Source organism: Haliaeetus albicilla, chromosome 3, assembly GCF_947461875.1.
Source record: "Haliaeetus albicilla chromosome 3, bHalAlb1.1, whole genome shotgun sequence".
Taxonomy (NCBI): domain Eukaryota; kingdom Metazoa; phylum Chordata; class Aves; order Accipitriformes; family Accipitridae; genus Haliaeetus; species Haliaeetus albicilla.
Genome location: NC_091485.1, coordinates 76,474,054 through 76,487,287, shown reverse-complemented (window position 1 = coordinate 76,487,287; position 13,234 = coordinate 76,474,054). Strand labels below are relative to the sequence as shown.

At 52.9% G+C, this 13,234-nt stretch overlaps 1 protein-coding gene across 1 annotated transcript in view; it reads right to left on the bottom strand.

Moving 5' to 3' along the window:
• Window positions 1-7,543, bottom strand: part of ARHGAP39 (Rho GTPase activating protein 39) — a 150,183-nt gene extending 142,640 nt beyond the window's left edge. The window contains exon 1 of the mRNA XM_069780199.1: window positions 7,436-7,543. Within this exon, the coding sequence (XP_069636300.1) occupies window positions 7,436-7,446 (11 nt within the window). The 5' untranslated portion in view covers window positions 7,447-7,543. The remainder of the gene's footprint in view (window positions 1-7,435) is intronic.
• Between the last annotated feature and the right edge of the window lie 5,691 nt (window positions 7,544-13,234).

Below are 13,234 nucleotides of genomic sequence, written 5' to 3'. Positions count from 1 at the left end.
CCTGGAAGTGTTCAGGGCCAGGGTGGACGAGGCTTTGAGCAACCTGGTCTAGTGGAAGGTGTCCCTGCCCATGGCAGGGGGGTTGCAACTGGATGATCTTTAAGGTCCCTTCCAACCCAACCCATTCTATGATTCTATATACACAGATGCAGAATATGCCCATCCTACAGTGAGGTCAGAAATGCTAAGTTTTGGCATGCAATGCTACATTTTACTCCAACATTTCTGAGGTTTTTACTCTAATTTATAACCCCCAGCCCCTACGCACAGCACTATAAGAGAAGAGCAACCTGCAAGCCACCTTTAGGTCAGGTATCAACTGATTCAAGGCTGGCTAAGTCACCGGTGGCCGTGACACCGGCCAGCCCCCAGGCATCCTTCCTCTATGCCACATTCCAGCCCAGCTACCACTAACCCCCTGTTCCTTACACCCCTCCCTCCCTTCCAGCAAGGGCTTTCTTCCCTGTCAAACTGTGTTTTAGAAAGTCAGCACTAACAAGCAAACTTTAACACTAGCCAGAAGTCAAAAAGCTCTGCTCCATACTAGAAACGTAACTTCCCGTCAACGTTCAATCCAGGAACAAAACCTTCTAGGATCACGCTGTCTGTAAAATACAATAAGCAAAGCCTTCTCCCTCTGACAGTCTATTTCAGGCCTCATTTGCTGCAAGTTTTATGAGATGTTAATCAACATCAAAAATTTCCACATCTTTCACTGCAGGAATAGTGGTTTCTGCTCTCTGAATTACACCACTGGGTTACTACACGTCACAGTTAACGAGCCCTCTCTGTCCATTTCCACCTCCTTCCCATTTATTGTTTAAAAATACTTTAACAATTTGAAAACAGTCTTTTTTTTCTTCATTTGAGAGCGCAGAGATGAGGACAGCCAGTTGCCTGCCAATCAGCTGGGACAGTACCAGAAGTCAGAGCGACGTATTTGGCTCCCTAAAAATTGGGCATCCATCAGGACTGCCTCTTGCAGAGCTGCTTGTGAGAATGCTTAAAGGGCAGGAGCAGTCCCAGCAGCAAGAGGAAGAAAATAAATGCAATCACCAGATCTATTAAGGCCAGAGAAACAGTGAGGGCTGAAGAATTTGAGAAACGAGGCACCTCCCATTGTAACAGCACAATGTGGTTCTTTCACTGCTAGCCAGGAGCTGGTAAACCGAGAAAACCAGCTTTGGGGGTTCCTGTGAGCAATTTAAGGAGTAATGACTAATTCCAAGGGCACAGTGCAGATGCTATCTAGAGAGTGCTCCACTTCTTCCCCTCAGCACCTGGAGTACATTTATCCCTCGCTTGCTTCTTGGCAACTGGAATTAGAAATAGCCAGCCTGGATTAGTTGCAAAGTGAAAAAAAGAAAAGTATTACAGCAGAAATGTTTATTTTTGAGAAGAGACAGAGGAGGAAGAGGAAAGGTCTAGGTTCAATGCGTTATCTAGAGCATGTAAGGAAATAATCACTGAAGCAAAAATGCAGGAGGGAGAGCATGGCTGCTGAAGACAGGAACAAGAAATTATTTTTTAGAGGTACTGGAGGGAAGAGGTCATCGTAACATTTGCAGTGATCTTAATCAGCAACCAAAATGAAGTTCTTACTGATATTTATTATCTGGGGCAAACATGTCCAAATAGGCATGCCGTAAAAACACTGCTGTACGCTGGCAGTGGCTACAGTCAAGCCTAAAAATACTACACCTGATGATTTATGATCCACCCCCCAGGAGCCAGACCCCTCCATGGCTCTGCCGCACCGTCAGGGAACTTGCAGCCCCACCGCATTATGCGTAAATTTAACTCCTGGAATCAGTCCAGTCCCTAGAGACTTCTCAGTTGTGTTTAGTGGTTTTGTTTCGGTTTGTGGGTTTTTGTTTAAAGGTTGTTGGGTAGGGTTTTTGTTTGGCTGTTTTTTTTAAAACATGTATATTCACAAGTTACTAGAGATGAGTTGCTAAAACTTTCATCTTTCAGAAGAGGAACAACACACCACAAGTCTTTGGTCTTAATATGATTGCCAGAATGGTTTGAGGACTTGAGCCTTGCCCGAACCGGTCTTAAACCAAGATACCTACTCATGAGACACAATGTCTGCTATCTAGATTATAGTTTACCTAGAAACCTACCCAGAAAAACTCGCCCTGGACCTTCAGCTTCACCAACCTAGATGCAGATTGAGGAGTCAGAGCAGACTGACCCAGGAGGACTAATGGTCAGGTCAGTGGCCAGAAGCCACAATAGGACATTATTGCTGGAACAGGGATTTAGGAAGCTGCTCCTAGTTCACTATCTAAAGTAGTTACTTTGTATGTGTGGGGAAGTTGTCCACACCAACACGCTGCACCTTTCTACAGCTCAAGCCTTCAACCCCACAAACACTTCCCAGATGACAACCCCCATGTGGTGGCAGAAGCTGATGACATGCAGCTTAAGGACCTGATCAAGACCAAAGTAGGTCACCTTCAAATCGAGGTACAAAATTGTGGATTCACCTAATCCTCCGGGACAGCTCCTCACAAAGCTTTAAACAAGCACAAAGTCCAGATAACTCCTTCCCTGGAACTCTACCCGAGAGCATCAGGCTTATCCTTAGAGAGGACCCTCATGATGCAACAGGCCCCCTCCACCTTCCTGCTAAAGAAGGGTCACATTGGTCCACATGACAAGATTTACTCATGCTTTGTCCAGTCTAAGCTGAAATATTTCAACAAACAAGACTCCATCATTTCTCTAGAAAAAAAGGTTTCACAGCAAAGTTCAGTCTGTCAGGAAGCACCCAACACGCAACCTGGACGTCGCTTATCCCTCCCTGGAAATGTTCAAGGCCAGGTTGGATGGGGCTTTGAGCAACCTGGTCTAGTGGAAGGTGTCCCTGCCCATGGCGGGGGGGTTGGAACTAGATGATCTTTAAGGTCCCTTCCAACCCAAAGCAGTCTATGATTCTACGACATTGCCAGAACTGGCTTAAGGATTTTGGAGACTCAAGAGTCCTAACTGAGAAACGAGTTGTAGATATCACAACTACAGGCAATCAGGCAGCTTTCAACTGCTGAAAGCCCCAGCTCTAAAGACAGAGTTAGATACAGACAGGCTGCTGGGATTGTCCCAGATTTTACCAGTTTTTTTTAATATTAAAGAGGTGGAGGAGCAGCTCTGTAAACAGGCAAGCAAAACAAACACGCACCAGATCTACAGTCAGCAGCACCGTGCTCCCAAGTGGCTCTGCTCTTGCGCAGGGCTGTTTGACAACACATGCCCAGGAGGTCTGATGTCAGACCAACGATGCATGCGCAGCTGTTATTTCCCCATTTTTCAGAAGCCAGGCATTCCATAAAATACCTTTTTTTTTTTTAAAATTATTATTATTTTGGACAGGATCTGGGATTCAACTACGTTATCTAAAATGTCTGTAAACCCTACAGCTAGTTGATAGGTTGGAGAAGCTCTCTCAACCATCAGGTCTAGGTCCTATATTCCTGCTTCAGGAAGATGTTCTCTTACCACTCATGTAGTTATAACCCACAATCACGCATCCACAATGCCCAGTATACGCTAGGAAGAATGAGGCAGAAGGGATTTACTTTGAAATCAGAATAAAAAGCTGGCCCTGTCATCCACACAACCTGTATCAACTCGCTGCTCTTATGTTGCCTGGTTCGTTAGCGTACCTAAACATACCTTCATTAATGTTCGTAAAGCTGGTCCAGAGTACGCCTAGCATCACTGTTAAACATAACAGCTGCAGCAGCTGTCTAGGACTAACCATAAAAACCAGTCGGTGGTTGCAACCAGGGTAGAAAGTGGCTCCTGTCCCAACAGAACGGCAGCAGCAAAAAAAAGATAATCCCCAAAAACAAAATAAAACCCACACACCCATCAACCACACACTCATCGTCACGGGTATCAGAAAAATCCTTTGCGAAATGCAACGTCGGTCAGGATTTGGACAACCTTCAACAGCCCAGACTTCATCAGTCTCCCTCTCCTTCCAACCTTTTACAGTTGGACTCAACGATCTTAAGGGTCTTTTTCCAACCTAAATGATTCTATGATCCTCTGACCCCTCCTCACTCCCACCACCGCAACGCAACACCCCGGCAGCAAGTCCCACAGCACGCAGCAGCGGGACCCTCCCAGCAAAGACACAGCTGGCACCCAATTTAACCACATTTATCCTCCTGCATCTATTCACCCACCTTTTATTCAGCTGCAAGCTATGAAGCTCTGGGCTCTTGGCCAACTGGCTGCATCTCCTCTCTCTCTCTCTCCCTCTCTCCGTCAGAGCTGCAGGTTACAGGAGACTATGGCATTTCTGCTTCTCTTATTAGGATAGTTAATGACCTAATTTAAGCCATGTAGAGTATACCCAGGAATTACAGTTACAGGCTCCTCAAATGAAGTTAACAATAAATCACAGAAATTCAGCTGCGAGCACTTCTCAGGCACCTTTGTATCAGCAATATTAATTTTACCAGGAGGACAGCAAGTTCCCTCCCTCCCCTCTTTTTAAGCCACTGACAAATCTTGCTAGCAGCCTCGTTGAAAAAGCTCCTTTGAGCCCATCTCTGGCTCCTTTGGAAGGGAGCTCCATGAAGACATCTGGCTCGCAGACAGGCTAGACCTTGATTTGTCTTGATCTGCAGCAGGAAGAATACAGCAAGCCTAGATTTTGGTGGGAAATTCCCCGTCAGCGGCTCCTTTAGCATCAGAGCAAAGACTTCCCTAGAGATCGAGGGCCTCGACATATGCCTTTCTTCCCAAAGGAAGAGCACTGAAATTATCTGTCCCAGGGGTATTAGCATAACTCAAGTCATTGGGATTAACATTAAAGAGTAATTTAGACTTGAAAGCCCTCCCAGGTACTGGTGGAATGAGGTGCGCTGCCATCAGCGATTCAAACTCCAGCGCAGAGTTTGATTAATCCGAATTTTAGCGGGGAGGATAGCCCCTGATCAGCTGAGTGTACGTACCGGCCAAGACACACCGAAAAAGAAGTTACTGGTTGCTGATGGGCGAGGATCTACAAAACGCCGTGGGAGACGTCTGTGCTTCTCTTTGACTGGAGGAAGGGTAACACCGCTAGATGCCTTGAGCCCTCCCTCTTGCACCCATCCTAAGCGATGGGGAAGAAATACATAGCTTCTCCCTTCCAAAAAAAAATAGAGGTGTACGGCACGGAACAATACTCAGTAACAGAACTACAAGAGGCATTTATTAACGAACACAAGATCACATCTTGCAAGCATAAGCCAACATCTCACATCCACAGACTAATTCACATCCACAAGCACCAAATACTGTTAGTCTCGTTCCCCCCCGCCCCCTCCCAAAGTCAGCAGCGAGACAGTTTGCAGCAGCCAGATGATGGAATCACGAGGGTGTTGGTTCCCCCTAGCACCAAAGAAATCAGCTCCCAACGTTGCTGCAAATGAAGGAAACAGATTTGCAGCAAGGTGCAATCACGCTGTTTTTAACGATCATGTGGTATATTAACATTCAGCTGCAGCTACTGCCTGGGCAGACACTTCATGGAGGAGATCAACCAACCATCCATGGATGGTAGCAGCAACGGCACGGCCACCGACACCGGCCTGACAGCATGAAACACAGTGTCACATCTTGCTTAAGACCGGTCCAGATACACTCAGCCAGAGGCACACCCCTGTCCAAGCCACCTGCTGCTTGTAGGTACCCGAGAGCTCACATCGAGCTCCCCAATTTCATTACTTTTCTTTTAAAAACGTTTTGGGTTTTTCTCCCCCCTCCCTTAAGCCCACCCAGCTGCATGTGCCAGGTGAGGTACTGGAGCACAGCAGCTGCGGGTTTATCTGTAGAGGTCACTCAAGGGTTGATTAAACTGCTATCGCCAAGGAAGGAAGGGGAAAAAAAAAAAAAATCCCATCCTGCAGTTTTTGCAGCTGGAGAATGCAGGTCTGGGGAAGCAGCAGAGCAGCACAGAGAGGGAACCCCCCCCCCCCAAAAAAAACCCCAACCGGCAGCTCACCATCCACCACACATGTGAAATAAATAACCCCCATTCCAGCACAAACACCACAATTCAGCCATTTCTCCCCCCTTCAAGACCAGAGCATTCCCCCCCCCAAACCTCTGTGCACCCCGCTGCAGCCCCCCCACCCCCTGCAGGTACCCCGATCCCTGCCCGCACCCCTTCCCCAGCGCATCCCTGCATCCACACCCACTCGCATGCCACCCTGTGTGTGTCCCCCCCACGCACCCCCCTGCGCCCTGCCACACCTTACACCTCCATAAAAATACTTCCCCCGGCTGCATCCCAGGGGGTGGGATCCAGTCCAATCCATAACCCCCCACACAGAGCATCCACAGGGAGCAGGATGGGGTTGGATCCAGTGCCCCCCACCCCATAACTCCCCATCACAGGGAGCAGGATGGGATCCAGCCCAATCCATAACCCCTCTACAGGGAGCAGGGTGGGATCCAGCCCCTCCATAACCCCCCCCACGGGGAGCAGGGTGGGATCCAGCCCCTCCATAACCCCCCCCCACGGGGAGCAGGGTGGGATCCAGCCCCTCCATAACCCCCCCCCACGGGGAGCAGGGTGGGATCCAGCCCCTCCATAACCCCCCCCCACGGGGAGCAGGGTGGGATCCAGCCCCTCCATAACCCCCCCCCACGGGGAGCAGGGTGGGATCCAGCCCCTCCATAACCCCCCCGCACGGGGAGCAGGGTGGGATCCAGCCCCTCCATAACCCCCCCCACGGGGAGCAGGGTGGGATCCAGCCCCTCCATAAGGAGCAGGGTAGGATCGAGCCCCTCCATAACCCCCCCACGGGGAGCAGGGTGGGATCCAGCCCCTCCATAGGGAGCAGGGTGGGATCCAGCCCCCCCATCTCCCCACTGCAACCACAGGGAACCAAGTGGGTGCATCCAGCCCCCACCCCATGCACCAAAAGTCGGGGGGGGTGTGGGTGCAGAGTGGGGCAGGGATTCACCCCCACCCCACGCACCCACAGAGAGCCGGGTGGGGTTAGAATCCAAACCTACACCACGCAGAGCAGGTGGGCATGCCCCCCCCCCCCCAAATAAATCGAGGTGGTGCTAACAGCCCTCCCCCCCCCGAAGGACCAGAAAAAGAGGGGAAAAAACACCCTCTCCCCAAAAAGGGGCACAGATACACCCCAAGGGGGGGCAAACACCCCTCAGGGCACCTTAAGGAGGTGGGGGCACCCCAATAACCCCTATATGGAGTGGGGGGGGAGAGGGAAGACACCCCCCCCCTAACAAAAAGGGGGGACAGACCCCCTCTCAGCGCCCCCGGGGGGGCCAAAGGCGCTGAGAGGGGGTCTGTCCCCCTTAATAGAGGGGGTGAAGCCCCAAAACCCCCACTTCAGCCCTCAGGCCCCCTCAGACGCCTCCCCCCCCCCAAAAAACCCCACCCCGCGGTGCCGGTTCTCACCTCTCCGCCATATTCCCGGCGGCCCTACCGCTCGGCGGCGGCCTCGGCCCCGGTTCGGCCTCCCATGACCCCGGTGGGCTACCGGGTGGGCGACCGAAGGACCGATCTCTTCTTCCCCCCCCCCCACCCCCGTACGGTTTTTCCCCTCACGGCCGCCCCGCCGCTGACTGAGGGGACCAGGGCTCGCGCCGCGGCCCCGCCGCGTCCCGCCGTCACCAGCGACAACGGCGGCGCCGCCAATAGGGAGAGGCGGAGGGGGAGGGGCCTCCCGCCGATCCGCCACGCCCCCTCCCGCTCAACCTCCGCCTCAAGTTCGCGTCCCGCCCCTTTGAAGCCACGCCTCCTCCCCCCCAAAAAGGGGGCGGAGGGGCGGGGCGAGCGTCGAGGGCTGATGGGAGCGGTAGTTCGGCAGCGCGCATGCGCGCGGGGCGGGGGCGCGCATGCGCCTTACCGCTAACCCCGCTGCGCGCATGCGTAAACCCCCCCGCCCCCTCCCTACAGCCGCCATTACCTGTATTCCCCCCTTTTCGACCTCCACCCGTGTCCATGTACCCAGTCCCTCCCTAGGGTCACTGGGATGGACTGGGACCCCAGACCAGGGAGGGAGGGGACACACCAGCCCCTTGGGGCCATGCCAGCCTGCACGGTCTCCCCAATTTGGGGGAGTGGGAGGGGTGTCCCCCCCCGCTGCAATTTGTCCCCTCCGCTCTAAACTCTTCCTCTCACCGCCCTGGTTTCACCTCGCTTCCCATCACCTCGTCCCTCCTGCTCCGTCAGACGGGGGTTTCCTCACCGCCATGCCCCTCGGCGCTTCTCCCTGCTTCATGGGCGGGGGGGGGCACCCCAATGGCCTGAGCACCCCAAGGATGAAGCCCAAAATGGTGGTGGGGGGACACACACATTCAATGGGGGACACCGGGTCGGGGTTGACACTCAAGTTGAGGACACGAGGAGAACTTGGAGCAGCTTCTGCCCCAAGCCCAACTCTTCTGGGGATGGCATGACTAAAGGAGTTGGGAGAAGCAGTTCATTGGTTTCAATTTGTCAGGAGGGGGCAAGTTCAGTCACGGTACGAAACCACTCACAAAACCTTTTATTTACCTTTCCAGCCCCAGTGTAACTTGCAAACTTGAAGGAATTTGGCCGACTGTCCTGGTTGTCTCACCAGGATGGCGTTGGCGCCGGCGTCTTCGGCGCAGGGGTGCCCGGGGCTCCTCGCTGCTCCTCTAATGTTCTTTGCCACAGCTGTAACAGCTTGTTGACGTTCAACCGGTGGCTTTTTGGAGCAGAAACACCCAAGAACGTCACGTTTTCTCCTCCAAGCTCCTTTGAGATGTGCACAGTGCAGGTCAGAGCCTGGGAAATGGTGAGTTATCCCCTTTTTGGTGTTTTCCTGGTGGATTCTTTCTCCCGCTGATTCAGACTGACGTTACTCTTTTGGATTTTTTTTTCCCCCGAACATTTAGTTTGGGGCTATTGTTACTAGATTTTTTCAATTTCATCTGATTTATACAGAATAAAAGAGCAGTTACCTCCTTCCCCCTGGGCACCCTGATCCAAGAAAGACCATTGCCATCATCTTTGCTTATGCCAAGGAGAGATGTGATCCCGGACAGAGGCAGCTGGAAACCAAGGTGATTTGGTCCATGTGCTCTTCACCGCAACCTCAGAAGAGATCTGGTATAGGAGCTGGATTAAAACCAGCCCTGGACCATGTGCCTGGATGAGCTCAACATGAACGTGTGTGTGATGGGACGGACCATGGAGCACTTTTATGGTATGTCCGCTCTCAAATGACAGCTTTACTTGCTTCAGTGGGGTCACCTTGTGTCCAAGCACCCCATCAGCACACCCCTTGTGCGCAGGGAAGTCCTCCTCACATCACCTCCTGAGTGGGCTGTCTGCTGCAGGAGGAATTAGGATGTCTGCGAGGGGTTTAGCACCCAGGGGTGCTGCCAACGCTCACTCCACATCCAAACCTTGAGGCATCACCCCTGGCTCCTGGGAGCGTGGGCTCCATCTCCCACCTCCAGTGCTTTGGCAACATGGTGGCGTCCAGGCACCGAAGCATGGACTGACCTCAGCTGTGACTGGGTCAGCTCCAGTTACCCCAGGCTCTGCCCCAGTCTCCACCAGTTTGCAGGGGAGAGGCAGCCACTGCTGTTCCTTGGAGGACCAGCATGGGCTTGGCAGACCGTGCAAGGAAACCACACTTGAAGGCCAGCAGGATTTAGGGCTTCTCCCCACCCAACGTCATTCCTTCCATTCCTGGGCCACAAAGTTGACCAGGACCCTTGTCCCCAACCCCTTTGGAGCTGAGGGTCAAGCGCAGCCCCGTGACCCCCACCCAAAACCTTGGGACAGTAGAGCAGAGCCTGGTGCGGGCAGGGATGTCTTCTCCTCTGACCAGCTGCAGCGTGTGAGCAGCAACCGGTGCGTCAGCTGCAGCATTGATCTAGGACCCGGTGACGTGAAGGCGCGTGTCCCTGACTAACCCTGGCCGTCACTCGTCCCAGGGTAGGCTGATCTGTGCTCCGGAGGGGACAGGGACTCCCGGCAGACACGAGCTGGTGTCTGTTAGTCATGTCAGTGGTGGAGCTGCTCTTCTCCATGTTCCTGCTTGCATCCCTGGGGAAGGATAACACCACCATGATGTAGGTGATGATCTCACAAGCCCACCTGCAATGTTGGTTTTCTTCCTAACGAGGCAGCGGGGAAAGCCCAGGCCTAAAGGGCAGGGATGGGCAGAGGGTTTAGTCCAGTTGTCCCCAGCCAGGGTTGACCCCTGCTCCAGGATTGCTGACCCGTGGCGTGTTGCACAACCTACTTTTGATTTAGTTTGATCTCTACAGCCGTGCTTTGTTAGAAAAAGGATAGAGAAGGTAAATGGTTTGGAGGGACGGAATTGTGTCACTGTGCCACTCGTTGCTCTGGGTACCAGCTCAAAACTTGCATTGTAGTTAGGAGCTGGATGGCCACAGACTGAGTCTCCCTGAGCCCACCTTGCTCCCCTGGCTTCGAGCAGGTTTCTCTGCCTAGCATGGCTCAGCAGATCTTTCCCATGGCAGGTCTCACAGAGAACATCGTTTCTCCTTCAACTCTACTTTTTCCAACAAGCCGGTCTCACACTTTCTGATGGGTCTCGCAGGCATCGGGGAAGGGGCTTCACCAGCATCCCTGTAGCTGGTCCATGAGGTGAGTCTGTGGGGTGACCAGAAATTTCCCTTTTGGCTCTTCTCGCTGCTTCTTCCCCCCTGCCACCTACCTCCAGCTGAAGAGGGGACCTCTGTGTCCCACACCCAAACATGGGCAATTGACAACCAAGAGGGAGCAGCCAGAGTTGGAGATGGCCACTCAGGGGACGTGCTGTGCTCCCAGCAGCCACTTGCTAAGAACTCAAAGGATCACAGAATGGTTGAGGTTGGAAGGGACCTCTGGAGCTCATCTGGTCTGACCCGTCTGCTCAAGCAGGGCCACCTACAGCTGGTTGCCCAGGACTGTGTCCAGACAGCTCCGCAGCCTCTCCGGGCAGCCTGTGCCACTGCTTGTCACCCTCACAGTAAAACAGTGTTTCCTGAGGTTCAGAGGGAACCTCCTATGTTTCGGCTTGTGCTTATGGCCTCTGGTCCTGGCACTGGGCACCACTGGAGAGACCCTGGCTCTCTCCTCTATGCCCCCTCCCTTCAGGTGCTTGAGAGACATTGATGAGATCCCCCTGAGCCTTCTCTTCTCCAGGCTGAGCAGTCCCAGCTCTCTCAGCCTTTCCTTGGATGAGAGATGCTCCAGTCCCTTCAGCATTCTCGTGGCCCAACGCTGGACTCTCTCTAGCACGTCCATGTCTCTCTTGCACTGGGGAGCCCATCATGGACACAGTACTCCAGGTGTGGCCTCACCAGTGCTGAGATCTGCTGGCAATGCTCCTCCCAATGCAATCAAGGACACCGTTAGCTTGCTTTGCTGCAATGGGGCATTGCTGCCTCATGTTCAACTCGGTGTCCACCAGGACCCCCAGAGCCTTTTCTGCAGACCTGCTTTCCAGCCGGGTGACCCCCAGCATGTCCTGCTGCCTGGGGTTGTTCCTCCCCAGTACAGCACTTTGCACTTCCCCTTCTTGAGCTGCACGAGGTTCCCATCAGCCCATTTCTCCAGACTGGTGAGGTCCCTCTGGATGGCAGCACGACCCTCTGGTGTAACAACCAGTCCTCCCAGCTCAGTGTCATCTGCAAACCTGCTGAGGGTACGCTCTGCCCCATCACCCAGATCATTAATGAAGATGTTGAACTGGACCAGCCTGCAGTCGAGGTCGTTCTGCACCCTGCGCACCAACACTGCTGCGGTTCCAAAGAGCCAGCTTTCCAGTGCTGGAGCGGGTCCAAAGCCCTGCGGCACACTTTGCTGTGTCTACCCAGCACTGTTGGCCTTGCTGTGTGTTTGCAGAGCGACTGTGCATGGCAGGAGATTGATTGTGCTCCATGCAAGGTCCTGGCAGAGAAGGGGCAGTGCTGGGAGTCACCTTCTGCTAAGGCCAGTAGAGGCCACCCCAGTCCACAGACCATGTCCAACCTGGGAAACTGGGTCCCCCAGAGTGGGCTGGGGGGATGTCACACTGGAAACAGAGATGATTGAGCAGCTCTGGGGTCAATGCAGTGGAGAGCAATGTGCCACTGATGCACGCACAAACAGCCTGGACACACACAGGTACACCCTTGACCCATTAAGGAATGAAAGAGGTTTCTAAAGAAGGGTGTCTGATTATGAAGCAGAAAGACTGAACATGGACAGTCATCAGATATTCATAGAATTGCAGGATGGCTTGGGTTGGAACGGACCTTTAAAGGTCATCTAGACCACTCCCCTGCAATGATCAGGGACATCTTCAACTAGATCAGGTTGCTCAGAGCCCCGTCCAACCTGACCTGGAATGTTTCCAGGGATCGGGCATCAACCACCTCTCTGGGCAAACCTGGTCTGGTGTTTCACCACCCTCGTCATAAAACATTTTGCCCCTCTTCCTCAAATAGTGGGGTTTTATCTAAAAAGCAAGAAAATATGGGTCCTATTTTGTAAGTTTTGATTACCACTTTTTATCTGTCTTTATTTTGCAGGCTGAAAGCAGGAGATGTATTGGCTTCCCACAACTCCAGATGCTGGAGCTTTGCAGCAAACAGCACACGCCTGGGGACACAGTCACAATGAAAGATGCAGGTGACCTGCACGCCATCCAAGGGAAATGTGAGTATGTGGACACATTTTGAACAGTGAGAACTGTGTTGAATTTTAAAGCTCTCCTGTAATTACTTAAAAAACGTACCTTCGGTCCCTGCAGTGTCACCTGAACATGATCAAACACACTTTAGGTGCCCAGGGAATGGCAGTTCTTAGAATTTTACTTTAAAAAAAACCCCCTTGTTCATTCTCCACAAAAAGTTGAATTACTGAGGAAGAACAGATGCATCAATACCTCCCTGGGGCTTGCAGGTAAAGCAATGAGCTCTGAAGAGCACAAGGCTGCCTGCACTGGGTAGGGCAGGCAAGCAGCCTAGCTGAGGACACCAAAATCTGATGCGATGGAGATGGGAAGCATGGAGCCGTCGGTTCAGACTAGCTGTAAAGCACCCAGCATGCTGGGTGGCATGGAGACACTGCCCAAGATGTGCTCATTACCTGAGGCAAGAGGATTTGAAACCCCGGTACAGGACGGTGGTGGGCCCAGAAAGTGAGGGGAAGGGAGGGGAAGGCCAGAGGCATGTACAGTAGCTGAGAAACTAGGACACATCTGGGGAGAAGATGAGGCTTGGG